Source organism: Pongo pygmaeus, chromosome 3 (genome assembly GCF_028885625.2).
Source record: "Pongo pygmaeus isolate AG05252 chromosome 3, NHGRI_mPonPyg2-v2.0_pri, whole genome shotgun sequence".
NCBI lineage: Eukaryota > Metazoa > Chordata > Mammalia > Primates > Hominidae > Pongo > Pongo pygmaeus.
The window spans coordinates 35,668,963-35,687,871 of NC_072376.2; the positions used below are offsets into that span (position 1 = coordinate 35,668,963).

At 38.0% G+C, this 18,909-nt stretch overlaps 1 protein-coding gene across 1 annotated transcript in view; it reads left to right on the forward strand.

Moving 5' to 3' along the window:
• The window catches only part of DTHD1 (death domain containing 1), a 66,788-nt gene that overhangs the window by 30,888 nt on the left and 16,991 nt on the right, over positions 1 to 18,909 (forward strand). The window contains exon 8 of the mRNA XM_054485288.1: positions 3,555 to 3,799. Coding sequence (XP_054341263.1) covers positions 3,555 to 3,799 — 245 coding nt within the window. The remainder of the gene's footprint in view (positions 1 to 3,554; positions 3,800 to 18,909) is intronic.

Genomic DNA, 18,909 nt, shown 5'->3' on the forward strand with positions numbered 1-18,909 from the left:
AACTCGGTGGAAACTTGCCCTGTGTGTGTGAGGAAACATGGGAGCCTGAGATGGCTGGATCAGAGGGAGTGAGCACAGGTTGTGGGAGATGAGGTGAGAATTGATCATGCCTTGTAGGCCATTGGAAAGACTGCCTTTTCTGCTGAGTAATTTGGGGAAACATGAAGGGTTTTCAGCAGAGAAGTGATCAGAATTAGATTACAACTGCATTGAGAATAGGCTTTAGAGCAAGAGGAGAAGCAGGGAGACCAGTTACTGTTTAATTGCAGTAAACCAGGCAAAAAATGGCATGGCTTAGAGGTAGAGCTGGTGCGGAATGGGTTACAATATAGAAATACACTGAGCCAGTGGTTCTCACATGGTTTTTCTGGTTTCCCGGACTGCTAGCCCTTTCAGTTTTTTTAATCTGACTTCCCTAAGCAAAAACATTTATTCTTACATTTGTATTTTCTATGTCATCAATGAAAAATATTTAATGCCCATTATTGAGAAGAAAATATATTGCTATAAGGGACAGCAGGTAATCCACAAAATATAAGTACATTCTGGAACTTTTTACACGACAAGTATTTACTAAACAGCTACTATCTCAAGACACTTCTAGGGGACTATATACTTAAGATATTGAGAAAAAGAAAAAGATTCTCAAAAGGTCAACTAGTGGTTAATTTTACACTTTGGGTATGGAATGAACGAGTTTTTCTTTTATTTCCCCTTTAAATATGCCAGTGAGGGAGAAAAAAAAAAAAACAGAGTAGTGCAGTTTCTTCATGCTACTTCTCTTTTTTTGGATTTGTTTTTTGTTCGGGGACCAGGAGTCTTTAAAATATATTATTATGCCTTAACAACAGTGAAACTCCAACTTTAAAAAATTACATAATGGTTTCTGTTTACAACATGATGATTATGCTATTTACTACTAGTAAATCTTCAATAATTTCACCCCAACTTCATATATAAATGTGATCTTTAGAGAGTTGCCCTAGAGATCTTTAGTTTTAAAAATTGGTATACATTTTAGGTCTCAATTGAACCAATGTGGCTATGCCTCATCCTCAACCCTTATATCCTCTGTGTAAAACATTTCTTATGAATAATTGTGCCCCCGGCAGAGAGTATAATGTCTTTCAAGGGATAGAAGGGGAAATTTACTAATTGGTGTTCCACAAGGACCAAAGTAGTAAAAGTTTTCTTGATAGCACTCTAGTAGTATGGAAACAGAAGTTAGCCAGATGTTACTCCAGTAAGCTGGAACCCCCAATTTACCTAATTTACTATTTAGATAACATTTAAATGACCCCAAATAATCTACTTTTTTTTTTTTTAACCAAAGTGAGACACTCTTAAGAAGACAAACCCTGGCTAGTCATTCGTCTCCTAGGAATCTTTTTTTTTTCTTTTTTTCCAGGTAGCCAGGTTGCCTCTCAAATATAAACTTTTGCAAAGGGATCTACTCCTACACCATCTGTAATCTGGAGTTATTCTATTTCTAGATTTAACTGAGCTTTAGAAAAATCACCAAAATGACCTCAAGCAGTCAGGACCGGGAGAAGGGTCATGGTATCATCTACGTCTCTCACTGAAGTCTTTGTTCACTGGGCAAAATGGAAAGTTTTCCATGAGGGAGAACTCTGGGCAGTCAACTGTATGCTGGCTTACAGTAGCCGAAGGAAGTTTCCATGTAGACATGAAAGCTAAATCTTGGCCAGATGCAGTGGCTCATGCCTGTAATCCCAGCACTTTGGGAGGCCGAGGAGGGTGGATTGCTTGCCTTCAGGAGAGTTCGAGACCAGCCTGGGCAACATGGTGAAACCCCGTCTCTACAAAAAAAAAGAAATAAAAATTAGCCAGGCATGGTGGCCCACATTTATAGTCCCAGCTGCTTGGGAGGCTGAGGTGGGAGGATAGCTTGAGCTTGGGAGATGGAGGTTTTAGTGAGCTGAGATTGTGCCACTGTGGAGCTGTGTCATTCCAGCCAGGGTGACAGAGTGAGGCTCAGTCTCAAAAAAAAAAAGAAAAAAAAAAAAGCTTCACCTTGACATTTCTTTAAACAATCTGAGTTTTTTTTTTTTTTTTTTGCATGCAAATTCCAAATAGTGGAAGAATCCTGCCTCTTATCATTTTCTATCATTGCTGTCATTTATTGAGCACTTACTGTGTGCCAGATCCTATGACAATTATTTTATCCAAATTTTCTCATTTCATTTCCTAAACAATCCTAGGAGTTAAGCTTTGTTTCTCCTGTTTTAAGGGTAAGGAAGCTAAGGGAAGCTCAGGCTCTAAGAAGCTCAGAGATATGAAAAACAATGGACAAATATTAACAGATAAACATTACAGAATACACAAATCATAGAGGCTGCACTTGAACCTAGACCTATACATCCAAGACATATTATCTTAAGTGCTACATTATAGCTTCCTACAAATTTTACAAATTTTGATGTAGACATATATTGCCTTAGGAAACATGGTAGTATTTATTCTACTGTTGAAATAACAAGGTGAAATATCCTGACTGTCATGATAAAACCCAATAAGTGAAAGGTTATGTTCACAAAAGCTCTAGAATTTTCAGTAAGGAGTTGATAAAACATTTATATATTATCATCTTAGGAGAATCTGTCAGGTTTTCATAGAAATTTCAGTAACACAAATTCAATAACTATTACACCTGAAAGTTCTAGATCAACACTGTCCAATTCCACACTTGTGGAAGTGTTTTATATCTGTGCTGTTCATTACGGTAGCCATTATGCCTGTGCTGTCATTGAGACTTTTAAATATGGGTAGAATGACTGAGGAGTTAAATTTAGTTTTATTTACTGTTCATTAATTTTCACTTAAACTTCAATTGCCACATGTTATAGGAGAGTGCAGTTCTAGAATGTCTATTGTGAGGTCACAATATGAATAGTTAGGGGAAAGGAAAAAGATAATTCTCAACGGGTGAAAATAATTTTCTAAATGCTGCAAAAGCTGAATATTTCAAGTAGTTTCTGGTTATATCAAAATGGAATAGAGAAAGAAAAGCTAAAGATTATTTGATTTAGAAGCAGCCAGAGAGCACCTGGCCCAACAACCGATGAGAAATCTTTTGAGTCATCTACAAGGTCTCTGCCTATTGCTCCTTTGTTAGGTTAGGTTTTGACAAAAGATAATGATACACAAAAGTTGTAATCGTATTTTTAAAATAAAATAATTATTTGGATTTTTTTAAAATTAAGTAACACAAAGTGACACATCTTTTTTGTTCGTTTGTTTTTTTGAGACGGAGTCTCCTTCTAGCGCCCAGGCTGGAGTGCAGTGGCGCGATCTCCGCTCACTGTTAAGCTCCGCCTCCTGGGTTCACGCCATTCTCCTGTCTCAGCCTCCCGAGTAGCTGGGACTACAGGCCCCCGCCACCACGCCCGGCTAATTTTTTGTATTTTTAGTAGAGACGGGGTTTCACCGTGTTAGCCAGGATGGTCTCGATCTCCTGACATCGTGATCCGCCCGCCTCGGCCTCCCAAAGTGAGATAACTTAATGGTAATAAATACATTTTACTTCTATTTAGGCAACGGGAAGGATTATGGAAAAGACTACACACTTATTTTTCACTTGCAAAGAAAACCTAGGCTGGAACTCCAAATCAAAGAAGTGGACGAATTTGGAAACTATAGCTGCCCTCATTATAAAGGCACCATTGTTGTTTATAAAGTACCTAAAGGAAAGATAGTCCCCAATTTGAATCAGTCTGTCGTAATTAATGAAAACCATTCTCAGTTGCCAATTTGCAAATTACCATTGAAATTGCCAAAGGTGAGTTATTTTACTTTTCTAATTACTACATTTTGTTAATTATTTATAATTCTGTAACACAATCAGTTTTTCAGTCATAGAGACAAATACAGTTAAAAGAAAAGGTAAGAATAGAGATAATAAAGAAGGAGTAGGTAGGTCCAATTTTAGAGTATTAGAAAATGTGTTAGGATTTCTCCTTTTGTTCATATCAGCCTTTCTAACAAGAATGCTTCAGATTGGTCTGGTCCCCACAGCATGTTGTTGCTAACTATGAAAATAATGTCATTCATTTTCTGTAACTGCCTCTGAGTCACTGGAAAATCATTTATGAAAAAAATACATTTCAGAGCACATCATTTTAAGGAAAAGTCATGGTGAAGAGAAAAATGACCTCAAAATATTTACACTGAAACTTACCAGATTCTGCATGTTTGTTTCATGAGTTATGTTTGCCTAAAATTCTTACTCATGTCAGAAAGTAGGATTAAATTATTTCTTTGAATATGTAAAACACACAATAAATACATTTTATTGCTGTATATTACAGTTTCTTTCAGTGAAACAGGACTTGGTGAATCTAAACTACCTTTTTAATAAGAAATATAACTGAAAAATTTACTTCATTAATCTTGAGGTAAAAACAAACTTCTTATTCTTTAAAGAAAGCTAAAATCATTTTCCCATGTTTATATTTTTTGTCTATGACTAGCAGAAATGTGTTTTCCATGCGGTTAGATTTTGTACTGATTTAAAATAAATCAATAAAGTAATTTAGCAAATATTAATATTGAACTTCTGAGATAGGGGATGTGCTGCGCTAGGCTTTGTGATAAATACAGAGCTGTAAAGGATAATACATGCCCTAAAGCTGTGTTTTTCTGAATGGTCACTACTGCCCATATGTGGCTATGGAGCACATGAAATATAGCTAGTCTAAACTGAGATGGGCAGTAAGTTTAAGATACACACTGCATTTCAAAGACTCAGTACAAATAATAGTTTAAGATACACACTGCATTTCAAAGACCCAGTGCAAATAATATATAAACTATCTCATTAATAATTTGTTTATATAGTACTTGGTAAATTTACATTTTGGTTATATTAGGTTCTATAAAATATATAAAAATTAACTTCCTCTTTTATTTTTTAAACATTTTATATAGTAAGTATTAATAGAATATTTTAAATTACATATGTATCTCAAATTATATGTCTATGGAATAGTGCTTCTCTAAATGAATTTATAATCCAGTGAATAAGTACACAAAACAATACACAAAATTAAGTTGTAAGATAGTAACTGATTGAAGTTATATTTAGGTGACATAAACAGTGGTACTAATAGTTGGTACTAGATGTACTAGATGGTACTAATAGTTGTTCAGAGAAGGGAAATGGCTTTTCTATAATCTGTAACCAGTAGAAGTTTTGTGGTGTTTGTGACATTTTATCTGAGCTTTGTAAGTTGGTGGAAATTCAGCCAGTGGAAATGAAGAAAAAAGGCAAGTTAGAGGGAGAAAATATAATGCATTTGACTGGGGCGGTAAGCATAGCTTAGCGGGAATTCACAAGTTGTGTAATAACCATTGTGATAATGTCTAATATGCCAAAGGCCTTTCAAATACTTTACATGCATTGTATCACTAAACCCTCACAAAAATCCCATGATACATAATTGTTCTCATTTTATGGGAAACTGAGGCACAGAAATTTTAGGCAACTTGCCCAGGTTCTCATGGCTAAGTAAATGGCAGAGCTAAAATTCAGAGCCAAGAAATCTGCTTCCTGTGTGTTGAATGGCTATTATGCTGTCACTTTCTTAGCACATAAAGCTAGGATTATCAGTCAAAGATACAAGATGGATTTTAGGGCATCCAGGTACACCTTTGACGTTGTATGATGTCTATACTATGCTTTAGTACAGAGATAATAGAAATATTTAACAAATGATATGACCTGGACACCAACCAGTGAACTTGAAAGCAGCCCTCAGTACAGAGGAATAGGCTCCTGGCGTCATTAACTTTACTTGCTGTTTTTGGGGAGATCCCGGGGTTCCTGGGAAGCATGCATAAGTAGAGGAATTTATTAAGCCTTTGATACTGAGAATGAGGCTTTGATGACAGTATAGCCAATCTGGTGTACATCTACTATCAGTTTTGCTTCTGTGCATTTTCTTTTTCCTTTCTTTTTTTTTTGAGACGGAGTCTCGCTCTGTCGCCCAGGCTGGAGTGCAGTGGCGCGATCTCGGCTCACTGCAAGCTCCGCCTCCTGGGTTGATGCCATTCTCCTGCCTCAGCCTCCCGAGTAGCCGGAACTACAGGCACCCGACACCACGCCCAGCTAATTTTTTGTATTTTTAGTAGAGACAGGGTTTCACCCTGTTAGCTAGGATGGTCTCTATCTCCCGACCTCGTGATCCGCCCGCCTTGGCCTCCCGAAGTGGTGGGATTACAGGCATGAGCCACTATGCCCGGCCTCTTCTGTGCATTTTCATTTCCACCATAAGACTGCACCATACGGCCGTTACCTATGCATGCGGCAATTTTCCCTGAGATAGTACCATAGCTGCTTCTTTATCGTTCAGGGCTCAGCTCAGATGTCACTTGTTAATTCTTATTCTCTTATCTCCTAATCCGAAGTCACTTTTTTAACTTGTTACCCTTTCTCGATTTACTTCCTAACACTCATCATTGATATTTTTAGATTTATTTGTTCATATATTTTCTATTTTCCTTTGCTTCTTTAAAAAGCAAACTCCATGATTGAAGGACCCTGTGTATTCTCTCCAGGTTCCTTCTTCTGTGATTAGAACAGTGCCTGGCACATAGCAGGCACCCTAAATATCTATGACTTGGTGAATAAGGGGAGGTCTATAGCTTTCTCCAGATTCTAAAAGTTTAAGAACTATTGACTTGAAGGAATACTCAAATTCTCTCTGTTCCGTAGTTTAGAGCCTGATTCTACAAACTCTTAACTGGCAGGCTAAGGCATTGATGTGGATCAGCATGAAGATCTGGAGTGGAGAGGGGTACATAAGGGCTGCTCTCCAGGCAGCTCAGCTGGCATATTATTTCCAGAGAGCCTCATGTTGCCTGCTGCCATGAGACGATGAAAGGGAGACAAGCTAGGGATGGCTGGAATTCTCTGGCAAGAGGTGGTAAGGGCCTTACTGAGATGACGGCAGACCATGGAAAGAAAGGCCCTTGTGTCAGAGAGGACAGACGTGAAGTCCAAAAATGTGATAGGAATTCAGCTTTCACTTATTAGTGTTTTCTCTGTTGCCTGACTTTATAAAAGTAGCCAAATTAGTCAAGCCAAATTAGCCAACATAGATAATTTAGGGGTTTGTATAGATTTTCCTCAGTAAAAGTCTGTGTGTATGATTGTCCAGTACTTTTGCATCAGCTTCTTCTCTGTTTTGCTTCTAACACACCATTCCTTACCTATGTGCCTGAGTAATTCTTACTGAACCTCTTTCACATCGGTGCTTAAGTACAACCTCTCCAAGGAAGCCTTCCCTCACTCCTCCTTTGTAGCAGGTTAAGTGATCCTGGTATATGGAGCTACAGCGTTTTGTACTTTCCCTGTCACTGTAGTTACCATATTTCATGACAACCACTTGCTTGTTTCCTTCCCTTGTTGCTGTAATGGCTTTTCAGGGAGTCTTTTTTTTCTGAAATATTTTTTTTCTAATCACCCCTCCTTGTGAAATTTTATTACTACAGATATACTGTGTGTCTGTTTATGTACTATATATCTGTGTTTTATACATCTAAAAGAGTAAGCCTTTTTGTGTCTCACCCAAGGATGAATTTTCTCTCCCCAAGGGTGACATTATCAAAATTGAGAATGCATGCAACAAACTGCGCAGGCACAGACGCTGTCCAGCTCAACTCTGTATTGCCAGTGCAGATAGTACATGCTTGATAAATATTTGTGACTAACTAGATGAACAAGATAATTTCTGCAAACCTTACAGTTACTCAACCTTGAAATGGATAATCCTGAAACTATATTGGCATGTTTAAAAATAGTACATTTAAATGTCTGCTGCCTTTCATAGATGAATCTACTGCCAATAGGCCATCTGTGCTTTCTTTTTATCCCAGATGGGTTTGTATAGGGCTTTCCAGATTCGCTCTCTGAGCCCTTTCTTGTGCCCAAAGTCTTCAGAAATAAGTTTGTCAGGTTGAAAAAGAATCTGTGGCTGTGGGAACTTTTTTCTTTTCAAACTAGTATAACTAAATGGGAATTGAAACTATGACATTTATTTTTGCAAGATGAGACTTATTTCATCAGAATTTAAAAAATTCACCTCAACTAAGCAGTATTAGAATGTGCTATTTTTCAGGAAATAGAAGTAGCTTGGCATTAATTAATAGCAGTAGCTTGGCATTAATGAACATGACACTGTGGATATTTATACATGTAGCATAAAATAGGTGAAGGTGTTTGTCAAAATTAAAAGTGCTTCACAGAGAACAAGCAGTAAATATTTACATATATGTTTATAGGCATAGAACCACACATAATTATAAAGTGTGATGTTAATATGCTGTGTCTGATTCATAAAGATGACAAGACATATCACTTTTTACTTCATACTTGTGAGGATCTCTGTGTCTGTTATTCTTCAGCCTCTGTAGTTCATTCATTCATATATTAATTAATTCAACAAACAGTGTATCCCAAAGGCTCAACGTATAGTGGTGGTGTCCTGGTATGTAGGGTCTTATTCTTCCCTTTCTTCTTTATAGCATGTTTTCAACTCAGAGGCAGAATTATCCCTTAAAGCAGGAGTCCCCAGTCCCTGGGCCATGAAATGCTAGCAGTTTGTGGCCTGTTAGAAACTAGGAGGTGAACGTTGGGCAATTGAGCAATGCTTCATCTGTATTTACAGCCACTCTGCATTGCTTGCATTACTGCCTGAGCTCTGCTTCCTATCAGATCAGTGGCGGCATTTGATCCTTGTATGAGTGCAAACCCTATTGTGAAATGCACCTGCCAGGGATCTAGGTTGTGTGCTTCTTACAAGAATCTAATGCCTGATGATCTGTCACTGTCTCCCATCACCCCCAGATGGGACCTTCTAGTTGCAGGAAAACAAGCTCAAGGCTCCCACTGATTCTACATTATGGTATATAATTATTTGATTATATAGTACAATATAATAATAATAGAAATAAAGAGCACAATAAATGTAACTTGTCTGAATCATCCTGAAACCATCCCTCCAACATGGAAAAATGGTCTTCTATGAAACAGGTTCCTGGTGGCAAAATAGTTGGGGACTACTGCCTCAAAGCATCAGTCAAATCATCTCATGTCTCTGCTCCAAACCCTTCAGTGGCTCCCAGCTTCCATCAGAATAAAGGCTCCGTGTGAACTTGGCCCTCACTGACTCCAAGGTGTTCTATGCTCTACTCGCATCCTCACTTATTCAACCACAGTGACCCTCTTGAGTTTTTGGAATATACCACACCTGCTTCTGCTTTAGGTCTTTGTGTTAGTGATTTGTGAGGAAAAGCAAGAGAGATCAGATTGTTAATATGTCTGTGTAGAAATAAGTAGACATAAGAGACTCCATTTTGTTCTGTACTAAGAAAAATTCTTCTGCCTTGAGATGCTGTTAAACTGCGACCTCACCCCCAACCCCGTGCTCTCTGAAACATGTGCTGTGTCAAACTCAGGGTTAAATGGATTAAGGGTTGTGCAAGATGTGCTTTGTTAAACAAATGCTTGAAGGCAGCATGGTCCTTAAGGGTCATCACCACTCCCTAATCTCAAGTACCCAGGGACACAAAAACTGCGGAAGGCCGCAGGGACCTCTGCCTAGGAAAGCCAGGTATTGTCCAAGGTTTCTCCCCATGTGATAGTCTAAAATATGGCCTCGTGGGAAGAGAAAGACCTGACCGTCCCCCAGCCCGACACCCGTAAAGGGTCTGTGCTGAGGAGGATTAGTATAAGAGGAAGGCATGCCTCTTGCAGTTGAGACAAGAGGAAGGCATCTGTTTCCTGCTCGTCCCTGGGCAATGGAATGTCTCGGTATAAAACCCGATTGTACGTTCCATCTACTGAGATGATAGGGAAAAACCGCCTTAGGGCTGGAGGTGAGACATGCGGGCAGCAATACTGCTTAACAAAGCATTGAGATGTTTATGTCTATGCATATCTAGAGCACAGCACTTGATTCTTTACCTTGTCTATGATGCAAAGACCTTTGTTCACGTGTTTGTCTGCTGACCCTCTCCCCACTATTGTCTTGTGACCACGACACATCCCCCTCTCTGAGAAACACCGACAAATAATCAATAAATACTAAGGGAACTCAGAAGCCCGTGGGATCCTCCATATGCTGAACGCTGGTCCCCTGAGTCCCCTTATTTCTTTCTCTGTACTTTGTCTCTGTGTCTTTCTCTTTTCCAAGTCTCTCGTTCCACCTAACAAGAAACACCCACAGGTGTGGAGGGGCGACCCACCCCTTCAGTGATTCCCCTTGCTGGAAAGTTCTTCCATCAGATACCTGCATGTCTGTTACCCTTACTTCCTTCAGTTCTTTGCTGAAACTTCACCTTCTCTCTGTGGTTTACCCTGACTCTAAAGTTGCAATCTACTCTTACCCCTACAACCTGACATTCCTAATCCTCTTTAATCTGCCCTATTTTTTTTCCTCTAAATCATTTCTCTGTTTTTACATGTATTTCTTCATTTGTACATTTCTTGCAGAAAAACCCTATCTTCCGTAACTAGAAAGTAAGCTCTGTGAAGACAGGGAACATTTTTTGTTCACTGCCAAATCAGAAGTACCTAGAATGGTGTCAGGCATAAGTTAGATGCTCAATAAACATTAGTGAATGGGTATATATAAATAGAACTTGCATTTTATGGACCAAAAATGTGAGGAGGAAAGTGAGAAGTGCCAAGGAAGAAAATAAATTAGCATTAGAAGATGAACAGAATTGGTGGTGTGAGTTGGTAGGTGGGATAGCTAGGGAAGACCTCACTGTGGAGGGGACTACTGGGCTGAGGAGCAACCGGAGACCAGAACCTTCCTGTATGGCCAGGAGAGCATCCAAGTGGGAGACACAGCAAGTTCCAAGACTCCGAGATGGGCACGCATTTCAAGTCAAGGACTTGAAGGAAGGCTGTGATGGTCAGTTCACATGTGAGGGCCACAGAAAGATGATGAGGTTTGTAAGATAGTAAGGGTCCTGGTGATACTTCATATTCCATATAATCTTCTGAAAATAATCCCATAAACAATATATTTGAAAATATGTGGCTGAAAAGAATAATGATTCACCACTAAACCTTTCTGAAGTTGTACCTCAGCCTTTCTCCTTTCACAAAATATTCAAGTAAATTCAGTTCACACTGCACATAATTGTATTTTGGCAGAAACAAGGCAAATTTCAAAAAAACTCTCAAAGGTTTTTTAGATGGAAAGGGGTGGAGAGAATATTTTGTGCATGTGTGCGTGCGTCTAAAGTCACACCAGATAGGTGACTGTAGGCCATTTGCTTATTTGTGCTAGCTTGGGTTGTGACTGCTTTTGACTCCTTCCTCCTACTTGGAGGTTTTGCTTTGAAGGAAAGAGGGGCTCCAGATCTTATTGCTGTCACCTATTCGAGGCTGGAGTTTCCCAGTAAAACCTAACCTACACATTTACGTAAGCCATCTGTTGACCCAAGTTTTGCTTAGCCTGAACTTCCTGGATTATTTTTTTTTTTAAACTGAACTCCTGACATGTGATTTCTAGTAAATAATGATACTGCTTCAACACTTTCTTTTTCACCACATTAAATAACTTGCTGTGTCAAAGGGAGGAAGCAGGCAGATGGCAGTGCAGGAATCAGTTCATCAGAATCGCCACTTTCACCACTTTGGATTTCATTACCATCTCATTGCTCTGCTAGGGATAATGTTGTTCCTATATTATTTTTTCCAACAATATGAAATACCAAAGCAATTTTGACTAGATAAATGAGATGATCCTGAACCATTAAAAATATTTACATTCACAAGCGTTTTAATTCTACTCAGACTTCTCAGTTGCAGTAATTTTACAAAATTATATTAGGGTTCAAGGATCAAATGGAACTTATTATGTTATTGCTAGGTATTTTAAAAAGCAGATTGAAAGAGCACATTAGAAGAAAGTCCTATAAGAAAAATCAGGATTTTGTTTTGTTTTGTTTTGTTCTTGCTGTGGTTTTTGAGGGAATAGTGGCCACATTGTGATTGTTAAGTTTTCCATAATTTAGTGTCATGCTTTCTATACTAGAGTTAATTCCAGTAACAGGTTTGGTGCATCATGTCCCTTCCCCTATCAATTATAGAAGAAAGCCACTAGGTTCTTTGTAAGTAGAAATATTATGTTAATTTTTTAACCTCTAAAAGTTTCCAAAATCTTCTCACTCTTTCCAGTGAGAAGGATGGATGGAGAAGGGAGAACTCTGGCACTCCATGCGTCTCCCTTACATGTTATCCTCATGTCTGCAGTTCCACCTTCCTACAGGCAACCAGAATGACCTTCAAAGCCACAGTTTTGACCAAGTCACTAAGAGGAACATGAGGGGAAAATGAACAAAGCCGGTTTAGTCAGAAACAGGATCCTGTGTTCTTTTTTGGAAAGTACTTTGACAACCAGTTTAATGAGAAGAGATTATTTCCCTTCTCCTCCCCCCATTCCTTTTTCTTGTTCCCTTTTCCTTTTCTTTTTCCTTTCCCCTTCACTCTCCTCCCCTTATCTCTTCCTCTGCACCTTCTTTTTTCCGTCCCTTCTCCCCTTTCTCCTTCTCTGGCCCCTCTCAACCCCTCCCTCCTTCTTCCTCCTTCAACCCTTGGCTTTAAAAGATAAGATTTTCTCTGCTTAGAGGGCAGTATAACTAAACAGGAATTGGGCACTATATTGTTGTAGGGCTTTTGATATTTCTTTTACAAACGAAGCACAGATATTCCTGCCTATCTAAATAAATTTGATAATTAAAAAGTCATTGATGTGTTTGCATTTATTCTCTTAAAATTGTAACATTTAATAAGTAAAAAGTTATGCTCATTACCTCAAACAGATTTTAGTTTATGAACTTCAACTGTTTTTGTTTTTATTTTTTCATCTGTAGATGTATTATATCAGTCAACATGTTAATTTAGCAACCACAAAATGCCTAGTATATACAAGATATTCTGTAAGGCCTAAAAATAATAATAATAATAATAATAATAGAAGCCAAAATTCTAGCTTTCAAGGAGATTACAGTCCAGTTTAGGAAATAAAGTATAAATACTTTAAAAGTTATAAAACAAAGCAAGAGATAAATAATAATTGAATACAACAATACAGCAGTAGCAAAAGACAGGAACTGATTGTTAATTGCAAATGAATAGTAAGATGTTAAATGCTAGGGCATTTCAGAGAAGGGGGTGATCCCTGTGGACTGAGGTGACTTGCGGGTGCTTCAGGGAGCGAAATGATTGCAGAGAATTTTTACGGTCTGGAGAGGAAGAGAGAAAGGGGCAATGAATTTCACACAAGAGAGATGGCATGAGTAGAAACTTTGAAGCGGTCAAGCACAAGATGTGTTCCGAGAAAGGATGATGAATGCACCTGTTTCTTCAGGGGAAGATTTGGAAATATCGTGTTGGAAATAAGTTGGGGAAAGATTATGGAGAGCCTTTAATTCCTTACTTAGGTTAACTAAATGACTCTGTAGTTGTGGTAAGCAAGATTTCTGTCAAAATTCACCAAAAAACTGATTGATTTCATGACATAGAGAGCACATGCAAACCAGAGACCCTTAGTTTTTGAGTAAACAACAAAATCTCTCATCTACTGATACTCTTGAAACTGGTATGGCCATAATTGAGGATGGAGAAATAGGTATCTGGTTTGTTTATAATTAAGTTGATCTTTTATCTTTTGAGTAACGGCTCAAGCCATTGGAAAGCCATTGGAAAATTTTAGCTAGGAGAGTGATATGATCAAGTTTTGTTAGCAACATTACTACGACAGCCTGTAAGGATAAACTAGAAGTGGATGAGCTTAGCAATAGTAAAATAAAGAGCTAATGAAATAGTCCACAGAAGACAGTGTGATAGCCTATGTAAGATCATGACAGTAAAGATCGCAAGAAAAGAACAGAGTTAGAGAGAGATTCAGGATTTGAGATCAACAGGTCTTGGTGATAGAGTGAATGTGTGTGGGACTGGGTGGCAGGAGAATATTGGCAGACAGAGGAAGTCGTGAAGGGGATTTCCAAGGTTGCTCTCAGTACACTGGTTTGAGCTACTGTCCTGTGATACAATACAGTGTTTGTTGATTTTACTTTGGAAATGTTGTTTAAACTTGCATTTCATCTTCAGTCCCTCTAATACTGCCCTAACACACAGATGATAGCAACATTTTCCTTGGAGGCCTATCACTAGTTCCCTTGTCTGCTTTAGGCTGCCTTCCTCACAATTGACAGCTTGGTTTTTCTCAAAAACAAATATGATTTTATCACTCTTCCAAAACTTCTCATTGGATGCCTATTGATTAAAAGTCCAAGCCAGTTACCGTGGCATATAGGGCCCATTACAAACTCCCACAGCTCATCGTCATAACCCTTTTATATTACATTTCCCCAACTAATATATTTTGCTCCAGTTCTACTTAAAGCCTCACTTCTCTTCAAGACTCTTCCCACGGGCTGCCATTGTGACAGCAATGACTCCACACTTAACCCTATTATCCCCTCTTTAGGAGAAGTCTTTAAATTTTCCAGGCAGTATTAGACACTGCACTGTATCTGTAACTAAAGCACTTTGAATATACATAACATATATATTATATATATAAACATATGGTCCATTATAATTTTTATTTATATAAAAATCATGGTAATGATAATAATGACGAATACCTACTAAATTATTCCCTGCTAGTAACTTGACAAAGCATTTACACATTAACTTATTTATTGAAAAAAAAACCTTAAATAAAAGTTTCTTCATTTAAGAAACTGAAGCATAGAGAGGTTTTCCCCAAGGGGAAATGGCAAAGCTACTGTTTGAAACCAAGTTTATCTGATTTCAATGGCAACACTCCTAACATTATACTCTACTATCTGCTTCTGAGACTGAGTTCCTCAGGGCTGAGAGCACTGCTCATTCAATTTTGTAATCCCTTCTCCGAGGATGCATTCAATAATGTTTTGCTGAACTCTTTAATGAATAAATGAAAGCATGCTGGGGAAATTGAAAAAGCAATTGAAGGCGGAGTTTTAATAGCTGACAGAAGCCTTACCTGTTTTCTTCCCAGCTAGCAGTTCCATTTAGTAGAAGCCTTTCATGACTTTAAAGGAATGACTAATATGATTTCACAAACTGCGGCAAGACCTGGGAGGGAGACATTTGGTGTGTGGCTGTCCAGGCCTTTCCCAGAAACATTCAGATTACTCTTTCTATTGGAAAAACTATTTCTAGCTATGTCCCAAAAAGCCAAACCAAAACAAAATATCAGGATTTTTTTCTTTTTTCTTTTTTTTTTTTCTTTCTTCAGACGGCATCTCACTCTGTCACCAAGACTGGAGTGCAGTGGCATGATCTCATCTCACTGCAACCTCTGCCTACTGGGTTCAAGTGATTCTCCTGTCTTAGCCTCCCGAGTAGCTGGGATTACAGGTGCCTGCCACCTCACCTGGCTAATTTTTGTATTTTTAGTAGAGACAGGGTTTCACCATATTGGTCAGACTGGTCTCGAACTCCTGACCTCAGGTGATCCACCCGCCTTGGCCTCCCAAAGTGTGGGGATTACAGGTGTGAGCCACCGTGCCTGGCCCAGGATTTTTTTAAATCTGCTATAATAACCTAGAAAGAATTATGCTAAGAGTTAAATAGGCACAGGAATAAATAGGGACAGGATTAAAGTGGAGTGACAAAACCTGTGGGTATTATAATCTAAAAGTGGAACAATAAAGAGAGGAGGTTAATATTAATGCAAGTTCTGGCAATGCTGTATATCTTTCTTTGATTTGTTGAGCTGCTTTAAGAAGTAATAGCGTCTTCCACATAACTGCATTTATGGGTCAAGGACATCTGCTCTTGACAAAATTACTTGGAATACTGAGCAAAATCTTATGCATTTTAACAATTATTCAGATTTATGGAGCGCTTGCATGTTTGAAGTGCTTTATGTGCATTACATCATTTAATCCTCATGGCAACCTCATGTGGTGCACCTACTTTGCCCATTTAGTAGGTAAAAAATGAAAATAGAGACATGCATTTAGAAATCAGATTTATCTATTCCAGACTGCTTTTGATAATTTTTCTTCACTGCTTCCATATATATTCCATTTATATTTTCTGAAATATCTAGATCTTTGCCCACTTTATATCTGTACACATTCCTGTACGCCCCTTCCTTCTATCTGTCTGCACTCCTTAGATTCTTTGGAGTTATTTGAATTCATCCATCTGGTTACCAGGGGCCTAAAGCTGTCTTCTTTTGTCCAGTCAAGGACTGAAAAATTTATCAATCCCCCCTCCCCTTGAAAAAACCATAAGGAGATTGATGTTGTAAATGAGTGATTTTCTAAGAAGCAGGCAACTGACAAAATAATGAAGAAGCAAAATATAAAGCTGGCTGCATAAAAAAATGTGCATGGGTTTGAAGCAAAGATCTGAGCTAAGCAAAGCTACAGATCTACACTGCTTCCATGATTGGTAGTAGCCTGATTTTGTTTCCAAATCTAATTTCTGTATTTACCTCCAAGTGAGACCACTATTGGTCAGCACTTCTTGCTCTAAACTCTGTTCTTATTTTGTTCCACAGCAGTCTTACTTCTCTGTGGATTTGTGCTGGTTTCCAGACCTCTCTATGTGGAGGTACTTCCTTTTATTTTGAGGGCCAAACATTTCTGCCTAGGTTTTCAGGAAGTTCTACACTGTGCAATTATAAAAAAGTTCACGAAGACAACAACAGATTATTGGTGGATGCTGGTACTGGGATCTTTTAATGTACTTGTTTAGAAAAAAACCGTGTGTGTGTGTGTGTGTGTGTGTGTGTCCACGTGTGCACGCCTGTGGGCGTGCACGTAAGCGTGTGCAAATACTTAAATACACACAAAAACAGAGAAAATATACAATGAACCTACATGGACCCACCTCCCATCACTTTCTGTCATACTTATTTTGTCTAGTACCCTGGTTTGTGAGTTTGTTTTGTTGGAGTATTTTAAAGCAAATCACAGGTGCAATACCATTTTATGTGTAAAGACTTCACAATGCTTCTCTAAGAGGTAAAAACTTTAAAAAAAGACACATGACCACATTACTATTGCTATACCCAATAAAATTAGTAATTACTACACTATATCAGCTACTGCCCAGCCTCTATTCCCTATTTTCCTACTGACTCAATATTTTTTTTCTTTTTGCAGTTGATTTGTTCAAAAACAATGTCCAATCAGGGCCTACACATCTCATGTGGGTTCATTTGTTGAATTACTGATGTAGGCCCTGTCATTTGTAGACATTATCTCAGTCAGTTAGAGACTTCAGTAAGAGAGTTTAGATTATTGGCTCAGCTTGTAGGACTTCACAGGAGCAGAGCCCACATGAGGACCCAGACTACAAGGTTGTTTTTCTTTTATGCTTTACCAGCTTCCTTCTATTCCTTGGGCAAGCCAGATCCTTGTTTTCCTTATGTCCACCACTTTTACTACTACGTCATACCGCCTGTCATTTCCTTTGTACCTTTAGAGTGTTTTGCAAATCTAGATCTTTCAAAGAGCCAGTTAGGAGGAAGGGTTGTACCCTTTGCCGAAACTAAGCTTTGGAATAGAACTCCTGTAGCCTTGGATAGTGGTTTTTCTCTTTACCTAAAATTTTCAGCTCCGGAGTCAGAAGCTGACTTCCTCAGCCATCTTGATTTTGAATGCTTTGCCACTTCTGAACAGTTTAGTGTTTTTCTGTTCTATCCATATGGTGACATCAGCTCTTAGTTCATTGTCAGAGCAGAGATGACAGCCGTTCCTTGAGTAGGACAGCTCCAGTTTTTTCCAGTTTAAGTTATGAGTTCATGCTCCTTGCATTTTGTTTATGACTTATCATTCATATCCCCTAAAATGTTATCTGTACAGTTTTGAAAGACAGAAATACTTCTCATATAAGTTTACACTGAATGATATGACTCACAGCAAGTAAAAGGGTTGCTTGGTTATACTGCTGTTTCCCAAATTTTGGAATTGCAGGTGCTGTTTTAGTACAATATACACACCAGTTTTAAATAAAAAGGAATCGAAACAGTGAAACAATGTTCTCTTTTTAAACTTTTCTCTAATCTGAGTAGAACTCAGGTTGTTGTTAACATGTTTTCACATCTCCTTAACAATTGCAAAGCTTTCTTTTTGACAGAGAATAGCTCTTGGGTTCAGAGATCTTGGCTGGCAACCGAATTTAATAATATTGTTAAGTTTTAATTGTATTTTTAAGGTTTTCTAGTATTTATATAGATGAAATTGTTTTCCCACTTATGGTTTAAATAGAAGTGTTTCTTTTAAAATGTATTTATGTAGGCAACAAATATGTTTTAAAAATATATTAAGTAATAACTGGTACTATTTTGAGCACTTATTATATATGATACCCTAATTTCAGATACATGATATAACTCAATGCCTCTTTCTAATGGCATTGTATATCCTTACTTTTGAAAGGAGAAGACTGAGGCACAAGAGATTACTTTGCTTAAGGGTACAAGTTTAATGAATATGTTAGGAGTTGAGCTCTTTACCTCCATCTAATACTACCGCCAAGTCAGTAAAATTGATATATGTAAATAATAAGCATAGCGCCAGAGGTACTGAAGTGACTGAGTGGAAAGTTCCACATTACAAACTTCATGTTACATACAAATGTTAACTTAAAGTTACAAATACAGGATCTGGATTCTTACTGATGTCAGTTTAAATGTTGTATTTGTCATTTAGCATGTATGTTTTAGTCAAACAATTTTATCTTTCTAAATATGTTTCCTTGTTTGTATAATAGGCATAATAACCTCACAAGGATGAGTGTGTATGTTTATGCTGGACTATATACCATATTATACTGTCAAGGTTCTATAACATACTTCAAGT